Source organism: Saccopteryx bilineata, chromosome 3, assembly GCF_036850765.1.
Source record: "Saccopteryx bilineata isolate mSacBil1 chromosome 3, mSacBil1_pri_phased_curated, whole genome shotgun sequence".
NCBI classification, from domain to species: Eukaryota; Metazoa; Chordata; class Mammalia; order Chiroptera; family Emballonuridae; genus Saccopteryx; species Saccopteryx bilineata.
In genome coordinates, this window is record NC_089492.1 from 312,394,106 (window position 1) to 312,418,351 (window position 24,246).

Below are 24,246 nucleotides of genomic sequence, written 5' to 3' on the forward strand. Positions count from 1 at the left end.
GGAATACCTTTGGTCTTCCTTGGCAGGTGGAAACGCCTGCCTTGTTGTGTGATGCAAGAACCAGAGCTGGGCCTGCTGCATAAGGCGGCGCCCTGGACAGTGAGAGGCCCAAGGGCAGCGCTGTGAACATGACGGAGAGGAGGGTCTCCCAGCTTCCGCTGTGACCCAGCCTTGCTAGCGCGCCCTTTACCTCGTCTCTCTCAATGTTTCTGATGATAGTTCCCCATCCCAGGTAGCAAACTAACTCCCTCTCAGGAGCTCGCTGTGACAAGTGGACATAAGGGCTGGTCATCCCCACCCTGGCTGGGCAGCTGCCCGGTGCCCCAGAGAGATGGAGACAAAGGGGGTGGGACTTTGTGGCTCCCCGTCCCTCCGATTCCCTAATACAGTGGTCATCCTAATCCTAGCAGCTCTAGCATCCGAGACAAGCTGACTTACAATAATGACTTTATTTTAACATATTTAATTACAGACATAAAATAGCTGGGGAAGGGGGTAAGCCCCAGCCCAGCCCCATCCCGGGGCTGCCAAGGGGGGGTGGTGAGGCCTCCCTGATGACCCCCCTTCCAGGGTCTTCCTATGGCTGGCCCTATTGCTTTAGCTGGGGAGAGGCCATGCAAACAAGGGGGGCGGGCAGCCTCTGGGCCCTGCCTCCCCCATGCTGGCCTCCCTCTGAAATGCCCAGACAGTGCCCCAACCCAGCCTCTCCACCTCCTCTTCTTTGTCCAGGGAGTAGACACTCTGGCCAGCCCCCTACCCCCTCTGCAAACCTAAAGGGGAATAAATACAAACTTTACAAAGTAAAAGGGGGTCCAATGTTGCCCTGGGCGGGGCCTAGGGTCGGGCGGGAGTGAAGACCCCGCTGTGCGGGCCTCACATCATCCCTAGCTGCAGCAGCGTGCTGGCATAGGCCATGGGCTTGACGTCGGGATGAGGCTGTGGACCAGGCACACATGACAGAGACAGAGACAGAGACAGGGCAGCTTTAGGGGTATCTCTGAACACCAGATACAGACACCCACTTGTCCCCTTGAGCTGTTATGCCTGCTTCCCCCCCAACCAGGCCTCGTAGCCATTTCTTCCCGTCCCCCCCCCCACACACACACACAGGGAACCCTCCCCCCCCCCGGCACATGGGGACCAAGGGGTGACTCACCACTGCTGTGAACTGGTGGAACTGGGGCCGCAGGTCGGAGCCCCGGAGGTGAATGTAGGAGGCCTTGTTCCCCATCTGGTCACTGTGGGGACAGGGACAGAGTGGCCAGTCAGAAGCTGGGCCAGGCTAGGGGACAGAGAAGGGCTGTGCAGAGGAAAGACTGGAAGTGAGAGGTGGGCGGGAGAGAGCAAGACCCCGGTGGCTGGATGACAGAAAGGCTGAGAAAGAGGGAGATGGAGGCAGAGCCCATGGCAGACAGGCAGACAGGAATGAGAGAGAGAGGAATGCAGAGCAACGAGGGGGGCTCTGGAGAACAGGGAATGAGGGTGAAGGTGACACCTGAAAGCACAGGAAGCAGGAAGGGTACACACGGGGTGGGGCTCTCAGAGTCCTGGGCTCTATCCTGACCATGACTGGCCCTCACCCCCAGGAGACACAAGGGACAGAGGAATGTGGTGACCAGCGCCCTGGGATCGGAACCAGCCTGGTCCAGGGCACTGCCAACTAGCAGGACAAGGAACCCGGTTTCAACCAAAAATGGCAAGGAACAGGGAATGCAAAGATAAGACTGACAGTGTGGCTCTTGTTTGGGTCCTGCTCCAAAGAAATCCCCTGAAAAGATCCTCAGGAGAGATGTGGGGAAACAGAACTTCGGCTGGGGTCAGAGGACCTTTTATGAAGGTCTGACACATGGTGCTACAGTTAAACACATAAAGCTCAGAAACACCCTGGGGCAGCAATGGATGGCAGAGCTCATGCCTGGTGTCTGCTTTAAAATAACCCAAGCGGGGGTGGGGGTGGGGGTGGGGGGTGGAGTGGAGCGTTGGATTGGCCTGAGTGGGCACTGTTGAAGCTGGGTGGTGAGTATGTGGGCGTTCATTATACTATTTTATCTACTCCTACGTGTCTTTGGAATATTCTATCATAAAAAGTGTGCTAGGGAAAGAGGATCGGATGTGCAGAGCAGATGGGGACGCACCAGTAGTTGGGGGCAGAAAAGACAGTGACGCAGCGACCGCCGTGCGCCACCTCGTAGCCCTCGGCCTTGACCTCGTGGCTGCGGATGATGTAGTCCAGGTGGTTCTCCTCCAGGAAGGCCTTGGTGACGTCGGGCCCAAACTGGCAGCTCACACCCCGCTTACTGACTGAGCGCCCATTCTGGGGACACAGGGAGCTTAAGGTGCCTGTTCACCAAGCCCCTGCCCATACCTGCTGCCCATGGCTCCTGAGCAAACTGACCTGTGGCTGTGGGTCTGACCAGAGCAGGTCGCACATGGGACCTGGAGGGATTAGAGGGAAACATCAGGACCTGACCCGCCTGCATGGGCTGTGCGTGCTCACAGACCACCTCCCAGCCAACCCCAGGGGGTACCCACTGCAGAGGGGGCATAGGATCCAGAGCGGCGCAAGCTTCCTGCCCCCTCCAGGCCCATTTCAATCCACTGTGGCCTCACAGCCAGAAGGGTTAACACTGCCACTCAACTCTGGTCCCTCTCCTGCTCCAGGCCTCTCGTGGCCCCCCACCCAGGGGACAAAGACCAAGGTCTTCACTTGGGCCTGTGGGTTCATAGGCTCTGGCCTCATCAACCCCTTTAATGCATTTCCCTGCTCACCCCCAAACCACTTGGCCTCCTGGCTGTCCCTCCCACCTTCAAGCTTCCCCCTGCCTTGGGACCCCCCACCCCATGCTTGCCCACCTGTCACAGCAGTCTACCCATGCCCTCTCTAACACTTCCCAGAGTGCGCATGCAGACATGCACGGGCATGAATCCTCTCGTGTCTGCCCCAGTCATTAGACCAGGAGCCGAACTCGTGAATAAACGACTGAAGTGTGCTCTGGCCTCAGCACTAATGCTCCCCTGCCAGTGTGGCCCTGCAGGGCAGGTGCACTGACCCAAGCTACAGCTAAGGAAACTGAGGCCCAGCCTTGCTGTCCTTGCCAGGGGAACAAAGCTCATCCAGGGCAGGCCTTGGTCACAGCAGCTCAGATCTGACCCCAGGACACTCTTCTCTGTTGGAGACACTGAGGCCCCCGGGAGGGAAGGGGCTGTTACTGGGCCCACCTAGTCACCTGAATCTGGGGGCTGCCGATTCCGCTCAATCTTCCTGATATCGTCCAGGGTGACACCGTCTTCACTGAACAAACCCCCGTGCATGATCTGGGGTTAAGTTGGGGACAGCTGTTGAGGGAAGGCGCCAGCCACATCCCAACCCTCCGACCCGCTTTGCTAGCACACATGCCCACGTGTGGTTCTGTGTGGCGGGCGGGGCAGGGAGCTCACGGGGCCCTGGCTGCGGTCCTCACCAGCACTTTGCCGTTGATGCACTGGGCCAGAGGGAGCCACTCAAACACCTCGCTGAAGAGTTCATACATCTGGGCTGTGTACTTGGCCTTCACCTCACCCTCAAAGCCATAGATCTGGTTCATGTTGTCTGTCTCATGGTTGCCTGGCCAACAACAGGATGAAGAGAAACCTCAGCCCCTCCCCCTGGACCAGGAGCCCTCAGATGCACACTGGGGGGCCCAGGGAGGCCTGTGTGGTCGCCCCAGCCAATGACATTCATGCATCAGCTCCTTGGCCCCTCACAGAAACTGATGAGGTATAGACCGTTCTCAGCCCCTTTCTGGAGGAGCACACAGCTCTTCTCTGTTTCACAGCCACGTCCAGAGCCCAGCCCCTCTTCTCCTGGCCCCACCCGCGTCCTGTCTCCCGTTTGTCACTAGCAGCCATAGGCCTCCAGGTGCTCCAGCCAAAACCCTGGAGTATCCCTTTGGCCGATTCTCTCACACCGGCGTGCAGCCCGCCAGCAAAGACTCTGGGCTCTACGTTAAAAGGAGTCCGACCCCAGCACTGCTCCCCACCCCTGGGGCCAGCGCCACCATGTCGTCCTCCTGCTCCCACCCTTGGCCATTGGTCTGTTCACCACATGGAGGCCCAAGAGATCCTGTTAACACCTTGACCCTCCTCTGCTGAGAGCCCTCCCATGACCAAAGTCGTCCCCACGGCCCACAGAGCGTGTGTGATGCCAGCATGCAGTCCACAACCCGCCCAACCTCACAGGGCAGCCCTGTGCATGCCCTCCATGAATGCGCAGCATAAACACAGCTGCAACCAGTACTCCCGCTTGACAGACCAGGGATCGGAGGCTCAGAGGAGAAAGTGAGGGCCCCTCACTGGCTCCAGAGCCTGCAGCCTTCAGCTCACCTCGAAGCAGGTGAAAGTGATCTGGGTATAGGAGCTTAAAGCCGAAAAGGGTGAGGATCACTTCTACGGAGAAAGAGCCGCGGTCCACAAAGTCGCCATTAAATATCTGCCCCGCTAAGGAAAACGAGGGAAGGGTACCACTCCTCCCCCAGTTTCTCCACACCCCACAGCTCCCGTCAGCACCCCCTAGGAACAAGGACGTCAGCAGGGATTGGGGCATCTGGTGTTTGTCTCTCTCCTCACTGTGTGGCTCTGGCCCAGCAGCTTGGCTTCTCTGAGCCTTAGTAAGATGTACTTAGGTCCCCAATCACCCGTTTCTCAGGGAAACTGATGGTGGAAGGGCAGATACTAGGTGTTCAGCAAGCTTCAGTTTCCCTCTAAATACAGGCCCAAAGCTACGGGGATAAGGGGGCAAGGTCCCTCCCACCCAACACTGCCTGGTGGACCTAACAGTGGCCATTTATCAAGTAACTGTCGTAACATCAGCAAATACTTAAATAGCACTGACTATGGGCCACTTAGCACTTCACATGTATTAACTCATTTACTGCTCTCTATAACCTCATAAGGTAGGCCCTATTATTATCTGCACTTTGCAAATGAGGAAAGAAACTGAGGCACTGACAGGTGAAGTAAGCTGTGAAGGTGACACAGCCGGGAAGTGGCAAAGCCAGGAGGGAACCCGCGTGGGTAGCGTTGGATGTTGCTGGGTATGATCCTACAGTAGCCCCATTTCAAGATGAAGAAAAGCTGGGACGCAGAGACTGAGCCGCCTGCCTGGTCATACAGCAGTGGGACTGGCCCTGGCCTGTCTGCTCCCGGAGCCGGAGCCCAGGGCCGGCCTGCGCTCCACCCACATCCGGTGCGAGTTAGTGCTCAGGCTTCTCCCTTCCCAGGCTCTGCCTTCTTCTCTGCTGGGGCTCCTCTCCCAAATCCAGTGGGGAGAGGGGCTGCACTTCTGGGGAAGGATACATAGGGGTTGGTCTCCGAGGGCAAACCGTTGAGCTCAAATATGTTGAGGAGGTCATAGAACTGGCCATGGGTGTCCCCGCACACTGTAATCTTCTCTGTCTGGAAGAAAAGAGGCCACCGGAGAGGGAGGGGCCCAGAGAGAGAGGTGGGGAGGGGGCAGGAGGGAGGGGATGGGCAAGAGGTCATGACAGACCGAGAAGAACCATGCAAAGACAGGCAGGGGACACAGACATGAAGAGGGTGGGATGGAGATGGAGAGGCCAGGAGAAGAGGGACATCAAGGGGGACAGACATGGGGTGGGGGGACAGGGGAGACCAAGCCAGGTGGGTCTGTGAGTTTCTGAGCTCCGTGGCCCCTTCCCAGCCAGGGAGCCCCCACCCCTGGCCCACCCACACACCGCCCCACAGCGCACACCTCTTTGAGCGTGGTCTCCACGAGCGTGCTCAGCTTGGACAGGACTTCTTTGACCTGTACCAGAATCTGGAAGGCAGGGCAGTTGTGAGAGGAACTGGCTGCAGGGCCTGCCGACCCCAGCCCTGACCCCAGCCCCGGGAAGCCTAGACTGATTAGGAGACCCACTGGGCTGAGGGGCAGGGAGAGGTGGGAAGAGGAGAGGAACGGGAAGGGAAGGCCCAGACAAGTGGGTGCTGGCTGGAGCCAGACGGGTTCCCCCAACTGTGACCCGAGTGGCCTCTATGTCATTTAAACATGTTACTTCACATAAAGATTGATATTCTTGGTTTCTATTAAAATAATCAGCATCACAAATACATAGATGAATCCAGATGTGGAACATTTTATAAAACAACTGGCCTAGACACAGCTAAATGCCCATGTCTCTGAAGGCACAAGACTAGTCTAAATGAAAAGAAGTAAAAAGGCAGTCATATGCAACATTTGATCCTTCAATGGATTCTGGATTATTTTATTGATTTTAGTGAGAGAGGGATGGTGAGAGACAGAGAGAGATAGAGGAACATCAATCTGCTCTGGTATGTGCCCTGACTGGGAATCGAACTCACAACCTCTGTGATTCAGGATGATGCTCCAACCAACTGAGCCATCTGGCCAGGGTGGATTATGGATTTTAAAGAAACAGCTAAAAGGGTGTTTGGGGGAAAACTGGGGAAAATTTAAATATTTGTCTAGAAATGTAAATAACATTAGTTTTTACTAATTGAAGATGACCTTGACAGTGTCATGTATATTTGACAGCGTTTCCAGACTTCCCTGGCAGTCTGCCGACTGTCTGTGTTAGTCAGTAGTATTGTACCAACGCTCAATTCCTGAGGGGCAACAAACTGACCTGTAGTTATGCAGGATAACATCCTGTTTAGGAGATGTGGGTTATATGCAACTCATCCTCATATGGCTCAGTAAACAAAAAGGATGTTCAAAATAAAAAGTGGAAAAAAATTATGTGTTAAAAGCAATGTCCACTCTGGTCAGAATGTATAAAGTTATAAGACTGTCACTCTGACCCTAATGATGAGAAAAAGCCAAAATCCCAACAAAATTAAATTAAAAAAAAAATCTGAGAGCCGAAGATGCAAAGAAACCTAAATTAAACCAGGTGTGGACCGTGACAGGCCCTTCCTTGGGGGAAAGCGGGACTGCTTTCATCCTGGTCACCCACCCTGGCAGCGCGGCAGGAGGGCCAGTCCGCCAAGGCCGGGTGTGGGGAAGCGGCAGAGGTCACGCCAGGCGCGGCTGCTGTGACAGATGGGCCGGCAGCAGAGTGCCTCTGGCCTCACCCGCCAACTCTCACCAGCTGGCACAGAAGGCGAGGCGCAGAGCAGCAGGGCAGACACAGACACAAAGGTAGGGGCGAGGGTGCAGAGTGGAGAGCTCCCAGCAACCCACAGCTCTGGCCGTGTGAGTGGGGGGCCTGGCATCAGAGTCCCACAGTTCTAAAGGCTGGCGCCTGTACGCCATACAGACATCGCCGCAGCCCACGCCCTGCTGAAGGGAGACCCTCACTGCGCTCTGCAAACATTTAAAGCCAGCGGTGAACTGAACCCCCCACGCGCCCTAGGCTGTGGGTGAGATGATAGTGCTCCACACTAGCAGCTTCCCAGAAGAAAGTCCTGCTATTTTTTGCCCAAGTTTCATCTCATTCTCTTTTACACAAAATGTCTGGCATACAATAAAAAATTATGACATGTGAAGAACAGACAGCAGAGCAGACCCAGAGATGTGGAAGCACCAGAGACTTTAAAACAATTCTGATAAAAGTCTTAGGGGACCTAGTGGAATAGAGGGACAACATGCATGAACATATGAGACAGAGAGATGGAAACTATTGAAAAAGAACCAAATGGAAATGCTAAAAATAAAACATACACTACCAGACATAAAGAATTCACGCTGTCCGGCACAGCGCAGCTCAGGGAGTGTAACCCTCCGTTCCCGTCCTCTGCGACCCCCCACCTTGTGCCGAGTTTCAGCACTGCCAGAGCTGGATGCTGCCCGGGCTCCCAGGTGTGTGCAGCACCCAGTAGGTGTGTTACCTGGTAGGCACATTTCCGGTGCAATTTCTTTTGGTCTTTGTACCACTGCATGAGATCCTTCATGAAGGTGATTGTCACCTTGCCGTCCTCAAGCTTGGGCCCACTGTACTCATCCTCGATAGCTGGCGGGTGAATATGGGAATGAGTCAGTGGCCATAGTGCGCACGCACGTGTGTGCGTACACGCATGCACACGTGGGCAGGGGGCTGGCTCCCAGGCACGGGGCAGACACGGCTCTGGACAGTCAGGTTGAAATGCAGATGGAGTGAGAGGATTCCACTCCCCAGCCAGGTCCTCCCACGGCCCACACCTCCCATTCAGGCCAGCTCAAAGGCCTCTCCCTGACCTCTGTTCCAGGGTGCTCCCTTCTGCCTACTTGATTTTATAGCATTTAACATTATTAATTCATCTGTTGACTAGTTAATCATCTCTCTCCCCAACAAAACATCAGCTCCATGAGGGCAGAGACCGTTTTGTTCACAGCTGTATTGTTGGTACCTAGAACAGTGTCTGGCACATAGTAGGTACTCAGTAATTATCTGTGGAATGAATAACTGGATTATCTGAGTGTTTAGAAGACCTAGAGACAAATCCGACACAGGAGGCCTGGGAGGGGTGGACGTTACTGCCAGGGAGCTGGGCTGGGCAGGAGGAGGAGGGGCTCACCCCAAACTGGGTGACTCAAACCCCAAATCTGGACTTTGGAGTCCCCAGGAATGCAGGTAGGGAAGAAACAGACAGTGGCCTGGGGACAGAAATCCGAGGCGACCCTGAGCCCTAGCTCCCCACCCTGCAGGCTGTGCAGGACATGGAGAGCCGTGCGAAGACGTGGCATGTTCTGAGCTGGCTGGGGTGGGACACCTGGCCTGACTCACTCATGCTCTCGATGTCCAACGAGTCCACGACAGAGCGCTTGTGCTCATCACCCGCGATGGCCCGCTCGAAGGCCTTCTGCTTCACGATCTTGTTGCATTCCTGGTATTTCAGTTTGGCATCTTTGTCGTGAGGCTTCACCTTCACCACCTGGGCATGCATGGCGTGGAGGGAACAAGGGAGGGAGGGGAAGAGAAGAAGAGAGGAAGGGGAGGAAGGAAGGGGAGGAAGGAAGGGGGCATCAACACTTAGACCAAGGAGGGGGCAGAGAGCAGTCGGGAGGCGGGGACGCTGCAGCTGCCCACGGTCTACCCTGCCCTGGGCTCCATGAACGACGGAGCAGAATGCCCGGGCCATCACGCACTAGTGCTGCTACCCTGTCGCCTCCCAGCCTAGGTTTCTGCATCCCCAAACTAGACCACACAGGCGGCGTGAGGGGTAAACACGGGACCCACATGGGTTCTCGATAAATCTTAACTCCTTTATTAAAACACAACTGCCCCATCCAAGGAGTATGTGTTCAGCTTCTGGTTCCGGTTGGGAGCAGGGCAGAGGCAGAGGCACACTCTCCTGCTATAGTTAATGTCAAGGTGGGTGGGCCTGAGAGGGAAGGACATGCTGGGTCTGAAGTCATGATTTTATTTTATTTATTTTATTTTATTTATTCATTTTTAGAGAGGAGAGAGGGAGAGAGACAGAGAGAGGAGAGAGAGAGACAGAGAGAGGAGAGAGAGAGAGAGAGAGAGAGGAGAGACAGAGAGAGGAGAGACAGAGAGACAGAGAGAGGAGAGAGACAGAGGAGAGAGAAGGGGGGAGGAGCTGGAAGCATCAACTCCCATATGTGCCTTGACCAGGCAAGCCCAGGGTTTCGAACCGGCAACCTCAGCATTTCCAGGTCAACGCTTTATCCACTGCGCCACCACAGGTCAGGCCTGAAGTCATGATTAATGGCTCAGACTCACCCAAGGGGCCCATGATTTGCTGGATGGTCCTGACTCCCTGAACCTATTTCTCCATCTATAAAACGAAGGAGCTAACAGGCCCCCCTACCAGGGCTGCTGGGAATGAGTAATGAACACAGGGCTAGGTAGGCATAGCCAGCGCTGAGTAGAATCATGTTCCTTGCTCAACTTGGGGCTTTCAGGAGACCCAGGACAAATGAGTTCCCTTTTCTGAAGGGGAGTGGGCCACAGATCCAGGCTGCCCGGGTTCAAATCCCAGCTCCCAATGATCAGCTTCGTAACCTTGGTCAAGAGTCTGCCTCTCCATGGCACAGTCTCCTCCTCTGTAAGACAGGAGGGCTGCCGCGAGGGCTGAAGGAGCGCACACTCCTGCGGGGTGTGCAGTGGCACCAGGCTGGAGTCAACCCCGTGAAAGCGGCAGCGGCCCCTCGAGGCCCCTTTCACGGAGGCTGTGCTGACTAAACCCACTCATATGCAAAAAGAACATGGCTTCGCTCTGGGATGCAGTAGGTTCTTGGTAAAAGGAGTCCATTCCTCTCCACCTTCTATCTCGCTTCCTACAAACTCTGATCCTCCAAGCTCAGAAACAGGGCTGGATTCAGATCCCTGCTCTGCCATGTGCTTGCTGTGTGGCCTTGGGCAAGTGATTTCTCCTCTCTGAGCCTCGGACAGTTAGGAGGGGCGAGCAGCAGAGAGGGGTGGTGATAATGCCCCCTGGTGGAAGGCGTGGCAGAGTGAGTCAAAGTCTATGCAAACAAAGGTTTACTCACTAACCCTTGAAGGTCCCTGTGGCTTGGCTACCCTGGGAACGACTGTGTAGACCAAGCGTGTGGTAGAAAACTGAGTTGCATCCTTCCTGTCAGGGCAGGCAGGCTCAGGCTAGGGCACCCTGCCAGGCGGCTCCACCTGGGGTGTGGGTGTGGCACAAAGCTTGGGAGGGAGGCAGCACCAGACATCCCCTGGAGTCCTTCCCAATGGGGAGAGGTTATGAGTCCACACCCCGGGATAAAGTCCAAACCACCTGTTGGCCTGGTTCACAAGAACCCGCTTTCTGTTTGCCCAGCACTGCCCAGCCAGACCAAACTCTTAAGCCCCCACCTGCGCCACCTCTTCTCACCTCCAGGTCCTGGACAGGCTGCCCCAAGCCCAGAACCTCATACCACCTCCCTCCAAGTCCTTCCTAACTTCTCTGGGTGCTCCCTACCCCATCACTCAGGCTGGGTAAGGCAGCGCCCTCCCCCCGGGCTCCCACAGCCCTTGGATCACTGGGCTAGTCAGATAGGGGCTGTCTCCCCACTGGAAGGTGGCCCATGAGGGGTGGGGCTGAGGCTGAATCCCAGCAGGGAATGAACGCCCTGAATGAATAGATGAACTGCAACCCTGATGACTATGGGAAAAGAGGCCAGAAGCAGAAGTTTCCAACACAGGTAATTTTCTGAGCACTTGCTATGGGCTTGACATTGCTGTAAGCATTTAATGTGCTCATTTTATCCTCAAAGCAATTCTATGTGGTGTTATCACAATCCCATTTGATGAGGAGACTGAGGCTCAGCGATGTGTCACTGACCCAAGAAGTGAGGACTCCGTTCTCTTTGTGGAGGCTCCTGACTTCTACCACGTGTGCTGAGGCAGTTTCCTCTCCTTGCCCGATGCCACTTGTCCCACAGCACCCTGTATGCCCTCCAGGGAGGCAGTGTGGGGCAGTGGTCACGAGTGCCTGCCCTGGGGTCAGGCCTCCAGGGCAAGCAGCCCCCCCTCAGCCTCCCTCAGCTTCTAGAAGGTAGGGAGGGTGCCAAAAGCCCTGTGGGGGGTGGCGTGAGAGTTCACCATCGGACTCATCCCAGGGTCTAGCAGCGAGCCAGGCCTCATTTCAGGGACGGTGGCTGCTGCTGCTTACTCAAGAACCGGGGGAGGGGGGTCGCCCTGCCAGGCTCCCGCTCCCGGGGAAGGCCAGGGCTCCCGACCACAGGGCCCGGGGGTCCTTCAGGAATTAAGGCCCACTGGGTCACAGCTTAATGCTGGACTTTCTTTCAAAAGTGTCACCTGGACTGGATCATCAGTCTCCTGACTGATGTTTACGCAGCTATGCCCCATGTATACTCTGAGGGAGCTGGGAGGCCATCTCTGCATTACTTCTGACAATGTCCTCAAAATAAAAAGCTGTTTTTAAAAAGTATCTTCAGCTGAGAGCGCTCACAGGCAATTATGCTCGAACCGATGAAACGACAACATGGGTTGGCAGTCCCTCTGTGAAGCCACGGGGCTGCATGGGTTTGGAAGCTGGGTATTTTCTGGATTTTAGAAAGATGACACGGTGCAGGTCCTCTGTGTTAGACAGCCCCAGCAGGAATGTGTGGCACCTGGTCATCACGCACACTCCCGGTCCTGCAGCAAAACCTCTAGCCACACCATGTGGCAGCCATCACGACTACCACTGGCCTCTTATTAGCTCAGGTCATATTCTGCTACCAAATGAGTTGCCCAAACTTGCTACAACTATGGTTTTTAGAAAAGCCTGGGCTTGGAACGGAGGGTGAGGGACTACAGACCAGAGCAGGAGCCAGACCCCATAGCACGTGCTCCTGACGTCAGGGGACGCACACGACAACGTCTGACAGACGTTATGATTATCTACAGTGACAATGATGGACATGTGCACAGAGTGCTGAGCCCGCCTGAGGAAAACAGCCAGCGAGCAGCCGGCTTCTTGGGGGGGTACCGCACTGTAAGGGCCTTAAGTACAACACGTGGGTCTGCGCTCCTCGGGCTGGGCCCCCAGTGATGGATTCAGCCAGCGCTACCCTAATAATAAGAGAAGAGAAAGGCCATCGGGCGCACTGCCTGAACTGAGGGTGAGCACGGTGCCAGGAAACCTTTGCCTGTGGCATGCATCCACTGGTCAGCCCAACTCTGCTACCAGGGTGTCACCCCTGGCTGTGGGACCTTGAGGGAGTGACTTACTCTCTGGCCTCAGTTTCCTCATCTGTCTGACAACAGACTCTACTGGGCAGGGTTGCTATGAAGGTCACAGGAGTTACTAGGGCATGACGGGCCCTTGGTGAGTGTTGCATTAGGTGTTAGCTAAGACTACTCCTGCTACTATCAGGGGTACGGGCTTGCAAGGCAGACACACGTCTACCTAACTGTGCTGGACTACACTGTAAGAAACCCAAGTGCAAACCACATTACGAACCAAACCGAACAAACCCAGAGAGGGGCAGGCGTGTAAAAGTCCCCAGATCTAGCCTGGGCCCACGTGACTGAGTTCCAACCGCAAACAGGAGAGAACACAGGTGGGGTCTTCAATGAGGGGGCTGGGAATCCTGAAGTAAGCTGAACTTGGGATGAGGGGGGTTGGGGGCGGGATTCATTGTGGACCCGGGAGAGGGAGCTGGGTTCCTGCCGAGGGCCTGGGGCTTGGCCATGCAGGGAGAGCAGAAAGGGGTCACCACAGCTCCCAGGCTCCCGACAAGGTCCTGGCCCCTGGCACAGCGCTTCCATGGGTGCAGGCTCTCCCTGAAAGCGCATGGAGTGCTGAGTTGGGGCGGGACCCACTCTAAATGCACTGCCTCTTTAATCCCCATAAGGACGTGGAGGTGGGCCCCACTCCTCTCCCCTTTCACAGACAAGGACACCGAGTTTGGAGAAGAAAGCCCTCAGCCACACAGCTCATAGCTGGCCTCCTGACCATGGAGCGGGCGCCTCCAACTGCACTAGAGACCCACAGACTCGGATTCTGACGTACAGGAAGAAATACCTATTTTCTATCACACCTTAACACACACCTAAATTCACGTAAGTAAACTTTTTCCCCACAAAACAATGCATACACAACATTCTCCAAATTATGAAGGTTTTTTCTTTACTGCATTTGATGAAGGCACAAGTGCTGGTTTCAAGCCATCATTAACCTGGCGCACAGTTACAAGCATGGGCTCAAGGTTTAAGTTCCAGCTCTGCCCTCTCTCTGCTGGGTGAGCAGGTGCTGACCTTCTCTACACCTATTTCCTTCCTATAAAATGAACTGAATTCATGAATGTCAAGAGCTCACCACAGTGAGCTAGGCACACAGTGAGCATGCGGATGGGGAATCTGAGGCTGAGAAAGGAAAGGCCCTTCACCTGAGGGCCCAGGCTGCTGAGAGGCAAATCCTTGGGCTTGTTTGTTCAACCAAGGTCACATCTGGGCTCTGCCTCCAAGAATGCCCAGATCTGAGGAGGCCTGGGCACAAGCTGCCCAGGGCCCCACCCCTCTGCCCTGCGCCCACAGAGCCTGAAGAAACGGGTCAGAGTGGACAAGGGGGAACAGCCTGCAGACAGATGGGTGGCCGGCTGATGGTGGGCCAGACTCAGGCCCAGGCGGGCAAGGATCTTAGACTCCCCAGTGCTACTGGCAGAGCCCCCACAGGGAAAGGAGTGGTGACAATTAAATGCTGTGTGTGGCTGCACCTCATGTTGATTTGAAAAAGGCCGAGTAAATCCCTGCTAGCCCTCCATGACAACCACAGGCCTGGGGTACAGTTCAGATTTGGTACACACACAGGATGGCCAGAACGGACTGCCTCAGTCTCACAGTGCACGCAGGGTCAGGCTCCAGTCGGGCCGCGGCTGTGAGAAGAAGCCCTGCTCCTTGTCCCCGGAGTGGTGAAGGCCCTGTGACATATCTGTGCTTGGATCTTTCCTCATTTTCAAATGCCCCCCTCTAAGACTCCCTGCCCCGAGCCTGGAGCCCCAGAAAGCCCTACCCCACAACCCCACTGTCCCCGGGTTCCGCATTACTGAGCCTGCAGTCCTGTGAGCTGCACTCACACTTCTCCAGCAGCGCCCACAGCTTCTCCTCGTCCCCGTTCTCCAGATGAGGACACGGACAAGGGAGAGGCTGACTGAGGAGTGGCTCGGGAGCCCAAGCTCACAAGGACTCTGTTTGTTGCTCCTCCCCTCATCCTCCTGGGTGTCACCTCAGCATCCACCTCAGGATCTTTAAATTATCCCCTCCTGAACACCTGCCCCTGCACCGACACAGGGGTCCTCTGGCCCAAGGCCAGTACAAGCCTTCACAGGGCCTGAAACACACCCCCTACCCTAGGCCAGCAGCGTCTGACCCTGAGACTCTTGGCCCCCCGGCCGCCCCTCCCCTCCACACAGCAGCAGCTGCTCAGTGCCGTGGATGAAAGGAAAGGAGGGAGTGAGGGTGCACGTGTACTGAGGGTGGAGCAAGAGTTCAATCCACAAACACTGACTGGCCCCTGCTGGGAGCACCGTCCCAATGAACAGAACAGATGAAATGCACACTCGCGGGGAACTAACTGTCTGAAGTGGGGGTGCCGGGGGCCAGGGGCCAGGCTGCCTCGGCTCCAATCCCAGCTTGCCAGCTGCATGGTGGCAGGCAGGTGACTTAATCCATCTGGGCTGCCATCTCATCTGTACAGTTGGGGTAACCACAGTCCCCAACTCACAAGGCCACCACAATTCATTCAGCCCGTCTGCATGAGGGCTGTAGAGGGTGTCTGACAGGAAGGCATGTACTTCGTAAGTCCCTCCGACTATCATTACTATTATCAGAGCGATTACAGCTCTGGGAGTGGCCAGTGAGTGGGAACGAGCGAATCCTCGCTGTTCTCTCGGGCCCCACCCTCGTCACCTCATTACAACACACCAGCTCGCTGTCCCTCAGAGCACATTCCCCTATTCATTTTCCCTGCACGTGTCCTCACCTGCACTGGTTTTGTTTACATGGTCAGTGACAGTTTGCTTTTTGCGCTCCTCTGAACTCCCAGCTCTGCTGGGAGGAAGGCTGTGGCTCTCATTCACCACCACCGACACTCACCCTAACAGTTCACGGTTACAGAACACCGTGTCAGGGTCTGTTCTAAAGGCTTGAAAAGCAGAAACTCACTTATTCTTCATGGTAACCCATTCCACAGGTGTGACAAGAAGGCACAGAGGGCCAGGTAACCTGTCCAGGTAGCCACGTGACTGATGGCAGGGCCGGATGTGACCCAGGCCATCTGCCCCAGGCTGGATGAGTGGATGCTGAGGACCTTGTGAATGTCCTCCTCCCAACCCCACTTCCCCGGCATGCACACCGAGCTGTCCTACCCAGCCTGCCACATCAGCCCTCGGCATCCACCTGGCGCAGGGAACTGGCCTCCTCCCCCAGGCCTGGCTCACCGTCTCGTAGTCGCGTAGGGCGGCTCGGAACTTGCCAAGTGCCATGTTGCTGGCGGCCCTCCGGTAGTAGCCCTTGATGTACTTCTTGTCGATCTCGATGGCCCGCGTGGCATCGGCCAAGGCGTAGCCATAGCACTCGGTGCGCAGGTAGGCCAGGCTGCGGTTGCCATAGTAGATGGCATTGCTGGGGTTCAGCTCGATGGCCTGGCTGTAGAACTTGATCGCGTTCTCGTAGTCCTTGGCTGTGGAGAGAGAGGAGGAGGCAGCATGAGGCAGGGCAAGACGCCCAGCAAGAACAGGCCCCAGACTGCGTACTGGCCCAGTCTCCCCACTAAGAGATGGGAAACTGAGATCCGGAGTGGAGCTCAGGAATGTCTCTCCAGCCTGCCCCTCTTCCTTGTCCCAACCGTCCCACCTAGCACAAGGCCTTGTCTCCTCAGGTCCAAATCCCTAGGACCCAAGGTCACTCCCACACACCAGCCCACCCAACCAACACTCTCCAGGCCCTGGGCTGGGTGACACTTCTTCCAGGACTTCAGAAGGGTCTCACTGAATCCCCCCATGGCCCGGAGAAGATACGGTACTGAGATGTCAGTCAGCAAATGCGAGTCCGCCCGAGTCCCGACTGTCCAGCCCCAGAAGCAAGGAAACAAGCCCAAAAAGGAGACCTAGAAGAGGAAGTGGGGAAGGAGAAGGAACCTATTTAGGCCTCAAGAAGAAGGGGACATATCAGCCAAGACTCAAAGAAAGAGACAAACCAGACTGAAGAACATTCCTGACAGAAGAACAGCAGGTGCAAAGGCCCTGGGGGTCGGGGGAGGCTGGTGTGGCCGATCAGAGTGGCTGGGGGAGGGTGCAGATGCGGGCAGAAAGGCTGGCAGGACAGATCCTGGAGGCCACAGCAGGGTCTGGACACTGATGTTCTAAGTGTGGAATGACATCTGGCCAAGGGGAAAAGATCAATTTTACTTAAAATGAACTATGGCTGTGCCCTGCGCTTTAAATCCTGACCCATGGAATCCTCACATCTCCATGCATGAGCACCATCTGGTGCTCACTTTACAGATGAGTCATTGGGTCTTGTTCAAGGTCAAGCACCTAGTCTATATTCATAGACCCCTCCCGTGCCACCACTTGACAGACAGACCAAGGCTTGCCAGAATTGGGAACCATGACATATTATGTGCATCAGCCTCATTTTCTAGATAAGGGGACTGAGGTTCAGAGAGGCAAAGTCCATAAGTGAGGTCACACCAAGTAGCAGGAAGGAATTCTGAGCCAGGCCAAGACACAAATGCCTCCCTCTTACCCCCCCCCCCCAACCTGGTAGCCTCTGGGAGAGCCCGGCACAGGGGACAGGGGCAGGAACAGTCACAGGAGCAAGTGGCCCAGGCCCCATGCCTGGCTCTGCCTCTTAGTGACAGGGTGCCCTTGGGCAACTCACATTCCCCCTTTGGACTAGAGTTTCAGAGTTCTCCTAATACCCAGCTTACAATGGAAATTCCTGCCCTAACTTCCACTTACTTCTCCCCCGTCACCTGATAAACCACTAGGTTTCTTTTTGTTTTGTTTGTTTGCTATAATCCATCTTCCCAATTTCAGCCTACGCCCCAGAAGGGCAGGGGCTTTGTTTGTCTTACTCTTTTGAGTCCTTGTCCTGTCTAAGGACACAGGACCCCTCGGCCCTGCCCTCCTGGGGTTCAAAGTCCAGTGGAGGCCAGGGTGGTAGGGGTGGGGGAGACACAACACATAGGCCCACCACCATGAAGTAATAGCCAAGAGTGTTGAGGGCTAGGGAGTCCAGGGGGAATGTTGGAGCAGAGACCTAGAGGGTAAGAGAGTGAGTCAGGAGAAGAAATAGAAGGGAATAGAGGCCAGGGTAATAGGGTTCCAAACTTCATGATGGATGGATGGATGGATGGATGGAAGGAAGGAAGAAAGAAAAGAAGGAAGGAGACAGACAGCTCAACTGAATAACACTAGAGAAAGAGAAAGAAAAAGCCAGGACCTAAGGAGATGGCTGGGAACAATAAAACAATGATATATTTTACAGGCTAACATCTAGCCATCTTTCAAACAGCCTCATGTCCCCTCCTTCAGGAAGCCCTCCTTGACACCTAGGCTGGGTCAGATACCCTTCTGGGCTTACCTATCCCAGCCCTGCCCACTCTGGGTTGTCATCATTAACTGATGAGTGTGTCCCACAGGACTGTGAGTCCCAAGGGGCAGGCCCAGGACTTCCCAGAAACAAGCAAGGGCAGAACCAGGCAGCCCAAATCTCACCGACCCTCCCTGGAATGCCAGTGCCTTCGAGGATTCCTTCCAGCCTCCTGGCAGTGTTCCAGGGGCTGACTGGCCAGCTCTCTTGTTGGGTGAGATGTCACTTGAAAGGCTGTCTGGTATAGGGCAGAAAACCTGGTGTCTGAGAGTCTGACATCTGGCTCTGCAGATTTCGCCCATGAGATCTCAGGTAAACAGCCTCCCAGCCTCAGTCTGATTATTGGAAATGTGGAATCACAAACAGCCCTGCTTCATGGTGTGGATGTGGGGGCTAGATGAACTCATGTATAAAATGAGGATACAGCTGATACTTGTAAAAGAAGGAAATGAATGACTAAGCGAAGGGAAGAAGAGCAAGGAGCAGAGGAAATGGGAGGGGCCCTTACTTCACACATCTACCCAAAGACACCATATCCCGGCCCTGTTCTAAGTATTTGACAAATATGAGCATATTTAACCAAGACAATCCCCAGTATAGAGATGGGGAAACTGAGGCACAGAGAGGTTAAGTCATTTGCCCAGGAGTCACACAACAGGGAAGAGGAGAAAACAAGATTTGAACCCAGGCAGCCTTCTTAGACCTGAAGGCCTCCTTGGGGGGCTAAATATAACCTCTCCCACTTTACAGGAGGCTGATGAGGTCCGGAGAGAAGGGAAGAGAGCTGAACAGCATCAGGGACCAGGCTCTGCTGCCTGAGCCTCTGGAATGGGCCTGAGCTCAGAGGTGATCCAGCCTTGCTGGGGGATAGGTAGGTGAGGGACTTTCTGAACCCCTGGTGTCCCTCTGCACCCCACAGGGGGCCAGGTAGGCCAGGGTAAGGATTCTGAATGTGGGAGCCAAACACGTGGTGAGGAAGGGGATATCCGGGCTCTGCCGCTCACACACTCTGACCTTGGGCACGTGGTTTCACTTCTGAGCCTTAGCTTCCTCTTTAAAATAAACAGGGCAGCTCCTATCTACCTCCCAATGCCCCAGGGAAGATTAAACAAAGTGTGTACCTGGCCACCACAAGGGTGCAATGAAAGGAGCTGTCATTATTCTTTTTATTGTTATTCCACAGGCTAGGGCTCCATGCCTGCCACTGCCTGCCACACAGAGAGGGGCCTGGACCAGGAGGGGCATTCTCTTCCATGCCAGCTCATCACAGGGCCTCTGGCTGCCCACCCAGCTCAAGGACTCCTGAGAACTCATACCCCAGATCGTAGGGGGAAAGGGGTCCTTCCCAATTGCTTACCGTTTCCCAGAATTCTAACTTTGCCTCAGCATCAACCCCCATATTTGCTCCTCCCAAACCCCATTTCAGGGATAACCCTCCTTCCATGTCACCTCCCAGCTGGAGACTGCACCTTATCCTGGACACCTGCTGAGCCCTCAGATCCCAAAGCCAGGCAGTCACCATGTTCTGTCAAGTCAGCCTCATGAACAACTCTCAAATCTATTCATTTCCATCCCTCCAGCACCACCCCGTCCTGGGCTGGCCTTCATTCTCTCCTGCCCAGGTCCCTGCCCCAGCCTTCAGTCCTGCCCCTTAGAGGGGCCTTTCTACACTTGATCTTAGCCAAAAGGCCAAGAAGCGATAGAGAGAGGGGCCTTTCTAAAGCACAACCCTGACCCTGTCCTTTCCCTACTAAGACGCAACCAGAGCCCCCCAGAGTCCTCAGCGGAAAGCTCAGGCTTCTCCCTGCAGACTCACCAAAACGAATTCCTCTTACCTCTTGCACTCCAACCCTTTCCAATCTTGGTGCCATCTGTTCTTTCTGCCTGGAGCTCCCTCATCCCTCTTGCCAGGTAGCCAATCAGAAACATTTCTGAGTCAGTTTCCATCTCTCCAGCCTGGTTGGCAGCACCAATACTATTCACCTGCCCACCGCTCCAGTCTCCTTCCTGGTCTCCAGGCTGACCCTCGTGTCCAATCCGCACAAGGCGGCTGGGAGAGAGCTCTCAAATACTAATCAGACCATACTGCTCCTCTCTTAAAACCTTCCATGGCTCCCTACTACCCCAGGATGACATCCATTCTCTCTGACCCAGCTTTCAGGGCTCTACCCCACCTACCTTCTCTGGTCAGTCCCACCTTCTCCTTGTCATTCCAGCCCAAACAAACTTTCCCACTGTTTGACTCTGTCTGTGCTCCTATTAAAGGCCAATTCTCCTCCAGGGCCCTAGATTGATTCCACACCCCAATCTCTCCCCCAGGGCTTTGCTGCTGCAAGTCTTCCCTCTCTCGTATACAATCAATTCTACCACACATGCACCAGACTCTAGTCTCTTCCATCCTTAAAAAAATCAGCCCCTTCCCCTATTTCTCCACTCCCCTTCAGAACCAACATATTTGAAACACTGCCAACATCTGCTGTCTCCACTTTCAGGACTCCTGTTCACTCTGCAGTGCCCTCCTAGCTGGCCACCCACCATTCCCCAGAGATTGCTTTTGTCAAGACTATAAACACCCACTAAGCCAAATCCAGCAGTCAAAGCTCAGTGCTCACTTTGGCAGCATCTGTGTCAGGGTACAGCCCCTTCCTACTAGAAGCACTCTCTTCTGTCATCTTCCCTGACACTTTTCCCAATTTTCTTTCTACTTCAATGACCACTTCTCCTCTCATTCTTCCTCTTCTGTTCTAAACATAGAATTCCTCAAGATTCCGTCCAAGGCCCCTTCTCTTCCTAGGTGACCTCATCCATTTCCAGTGTGTTCTATTCCATCCATAGGCTGATCATGCCCAAAATTCCTCCCCTTGAAGCTCCAAACTGGCATATCCATCTACTTAATATCTCTTCTTGGACAGCTGAGTAAAATCCAAACTGGTCCTTGTAATGACTTATGAAACCCCACAGATCTGGCCCTTGCCCTAAACTCATTTGTATCAGTCTCCTCACCTACTTGCTAAAAGTTCCAGGCCCAAAAATCTCCTTTCAGTTCCTACCTCCAGATCTTTGCACATGGGGCTTCACCCACCTGGAGCACTCCTCAATTCTCCTCAGTTTACAGGCCTTCTCTCCCGAACGTTTTCTCTGACTATCCACCTAAAGTGGTCTCCAACCCTTATTGTCTACTTCACATTGTGTTGGGTTTTTTTTTTTTTTCCAAAGCATTCATCACAACTTTTAAATATTTTATTAATTGGTGTGATTACTCATTGTTTGATTCTCCTAAATTACAAGCTATATAAGGGCAGGGCTGCATCTGTCTCATTCGTTGCTGCATCCTCAGAGTCTAGCAGGGTCCTTAGCACATAGCAGGTGCTCAAAAAACACGCTGAATGAATGAATGAATGAATGGGTGCCCACACACCTCTCGTTCTCAAGATCCTAAGTCATACTACTAAGTCCCTACTCCCAGGACTTCCCACATAACCTTTTTCCTAGTGTGACTCCACATTTACGTCCTTTCCCTCCCCACTCTAATGATCTATTCCTTACCTCCCCGATTGGGACTGTCCTCCCAAACCCCTACTTGGTGCCACCCACCCCAGGTCTCCCCAGTGGATAGACCATCACTCCCTCGACCCATGTCACAACTTGGTAGCGCCCCTTCGGGTCTCACCATAAGGTAGCACCTCTCGAAGGGGGTCTCACATGTGGCAGAGCCCTCATTCCTCTCCCCCTCCCGTCCCACACTTGGTAGCGCCCTCCTCAGTCTCCCCAGTTCGTAGCATCCGCTCCGTCTGCCACTTTTAGGTATCACCTGTCCTCTCAAAAGCCCCCTTTGTCGCCCCTGGGTAGCGCCATCCTGGGCCTTTCCACGCGTGGTCACTTGGTAGTGCCTGGCCCGCGCCCAGACTGCCGCTCCGTGTTGCCATGGTTCCGCGCGGGCCCAGCACCCCTCCACCGGGGCAGCTCGCCACGCTCCCCTTGCCCCCTCCAGGGCGGGCGTACCTTTGAAGTAGTCGTTGGCTTGCGTCTTGAGCTCCTCTGCTCGCTTCAGAGCGGTATCAGCCGGGGGTTCGTCTTGGGGGGGCTCAACACACTCAGCCCGCTCGCCCTCCGCCATCGCCATGCCGCAAAGCGACCCCCACCCTGGCAACGGCCGCCAGCGGCACCCGGCCGAATCGTCGCGAAGGAGTGCCGAGTTACAGCGGCCGCTGCCGCACAGGTGTCGTAAAGCGCGGGTCCCTTCGCGCGCCTGCGCAGGTTTCTTTCGCCATAGAGAGCGCGGAGGACAAGGTGACCATAGGGCCCCTGAACGTCACCCTTCCCTAGAGTGAGCCAATGGGGAAGGTGAAAAGGGGCGCGCCGGAAAAATGCCCGGCGTGGCTCCTGCTTCTAAAGTTGCCGTGTTCCGAGACTGAAGATTCTTGGGGCTTAGTGTGGATTTTACCCGCGGACCTCCAGGGATTGGTAGGTGACCCCGCCAGTACGTGTGGCTGTTCTGCAAGGCAGCACCAAGCCCAGCGCGGAACAGGAGCTGGGAGTCTCTAGCCCTACTGTGCTTTACTTGTATAACCTTGAACATATTTTCTTCTCTAGCGCCTGTTACCCCTTCCTGAAAAATGGGTGGTTTCTTAAAACAAAATAAAGTTCCAGCCTTGAGGGTCAGTGTTTCTAAGTTATTAAATGGAGTCCCCTACCCTGAGCAAGGCTCAGAAGCTTGTTGCTTGTTCCTTTCTTTATTACCCCCCCCCACACACACACACACAAACACACACAACACACACTGCCTTTTATAGCTCCTCATGCCTTTAGGAGAAAATTCACGTTCTTTCTGACGACCTAAGAGACCCTGAATAGCTTCACGCAACAGGTCCAGATGCCATCCCACCCTCAATTCCCACACATTGCGCGCTTTCAGACTATCCCAAGTCCTCAACCGATCGCTACTCAAATCGACATATAGCGCTAAATCCTTTAGGATTCTGCTCTGGCTCCCTCCGGGAAGCATAAACTATCCCCCTGCCCCCGCAAATCTGGCATTCTGACCTCCACCCCCAATCTGGAAGGTCGCCCTAGAAGATACTAGTATCACCTCTATTTTACAAATGACACAGATTTGCAGAGATCCATGCACTGACAAAGGTCATTCACCAAGAAAGTGGTAGAGCCCAAACTTGAACCTGGCCCACCTAATTCCTGGGCTCTGAATTTCTACTCTACTGTCTGTGTGCTCCAGAACCCCCACTGTGGGCTAGATTTTTGAGATTATTTTGGTGTGCGGGTAGGCTGACATAATAGATTTGGATTCAAGTCCAGCTCAGCCCTTCTTTGCGTTGTGACTTTGGGGAAGTGACCGCCCTCTCTGAACCTGTGTTAGCCTCTGTAAAATGGAGATAATAATCAAGCTTATTGTATAGGATTAGGTATAGGATTAGAGAAGCATTTGGTAAGAGAGGGCCTGACACAGAGTATGCACTTTTTACATTAACTCCATTATAATATGGGACAGAGTGCCTAGAGCTGTGATAGGGTTTGGGGGGGGGGGAGGCTGTGGGAAGACCTCATCCAGCTGGGGCAAGCAGGGAACACTTTCTGGAGGAGGGGATGTCTGAGCCTACATCTAAAGTATAAGTAAGAGATAAACAAGGAGGGGGAGAAGGGAAAAAGGCATTTAAGGCAGAAGGAGCAGCAAATGCCAAGTCTTGAAAGTGGTTTCTGACCCATGAAAAGATTTCTATGTATAGTAGAACACGGGAGAGGGGTTATGAGGGTGTTACACAGAGACATGACAGAAGAAGAGCCGCCATCCACACATGAATCTGTAGACAAGCTCTCTCTCTCCTCTCTCTCTCTCTCTCTCTCTCACACACACACACACACACACACACACACACTGAAGTATGACAGGCATCGGTGCACAGGATTATAGTGTCAAACAGTTCTATGCATGTACACGATTTCAACACTACACAGCCACATACAAAAACCAAATAATAAATAACCAAACAGACCAAAATAATTCCCACCTCAGGAACACAGAAACCCAAAATAACCAGAAACATATTAGGCAGAAGCATTTCACTCAGATACTAACACACACATGTAGAAGGAATTACATCCCCCTCACAGGTTCACAGAATTGTGTCACAAGGACACAATTATGCACAGAATGACAACATCACTAGACACACATGTTACATAGAACAGAGAGCTACATACATACATATAGAATGACAAAGTG

The 24,246-nt window shown here is 54.3% G+C and overlaps 1 protein-coding gene across 1 annotated transcript; it reads right to left on the reverse strand.

The window, feature by feature from the left end:
- Window positions 1–430: 430 nt before the first annotated feature.
- On the reverse strand, window positions 431–22,207 carry PPP5C (protein phosphatase 5 catalytic subunit). The gene is made up of 13 exons (XM_066271741.1): window positions 22,011–22,207; window positions 15,851–16,092; window positions 8,721–8,868; window positions 7,846–7,967; window positions 5,750–5,815; window positions 5,335–5,433; window positions 4,363–4,468; window positions 3,462–3,604; window positions 3,228–3,315; window positions 2,396–2,436; window positions 2,136–2,314; window positions 1,157–1,238; window positions 431–936 (listed from the first exon to the last, which is right to left on the reverse strand). Exons 1-13 carry the CDS (start codon window positions 22,129–22,131, stop codon window positions 874–876), a joined length of 1,500 nt encoding a protein of 499 aa, XP_066127838.1. The 5' UTR covers window positions 22,132–22,207; the 3' UTR covers window positions 431–873.
- Between the last annotated feature and the right edge of the window lie 2,039 nt (window positions 22,208–24,246).

Excerpts from the sequence above, each read along its gene's own strand:
- PPP5C (XM_066271741.1), bottom strand. The coding sequence starts at position 22,131 with ATGGCGATGGCGGAGGGCGAGCGGGCTGAGTGTGTTGAGCCCCCCCAA. Across the intron at positions 3,316-3,461 it reads GCATCAACGGCAAAGTGCTG|ATCATGCACGGGGGTTTGTT; the intron begins GTGAGGACCGCA and ends ACTTAACCCCAG. Across the intron at positions 2,437-3,227 it reads TCGGCAGCCCCCAGATTCAG|GTCCCATGTGCGACCTGCTC; the intron begins GTGACTAGGTGG and ends TAATCCCTCCAG.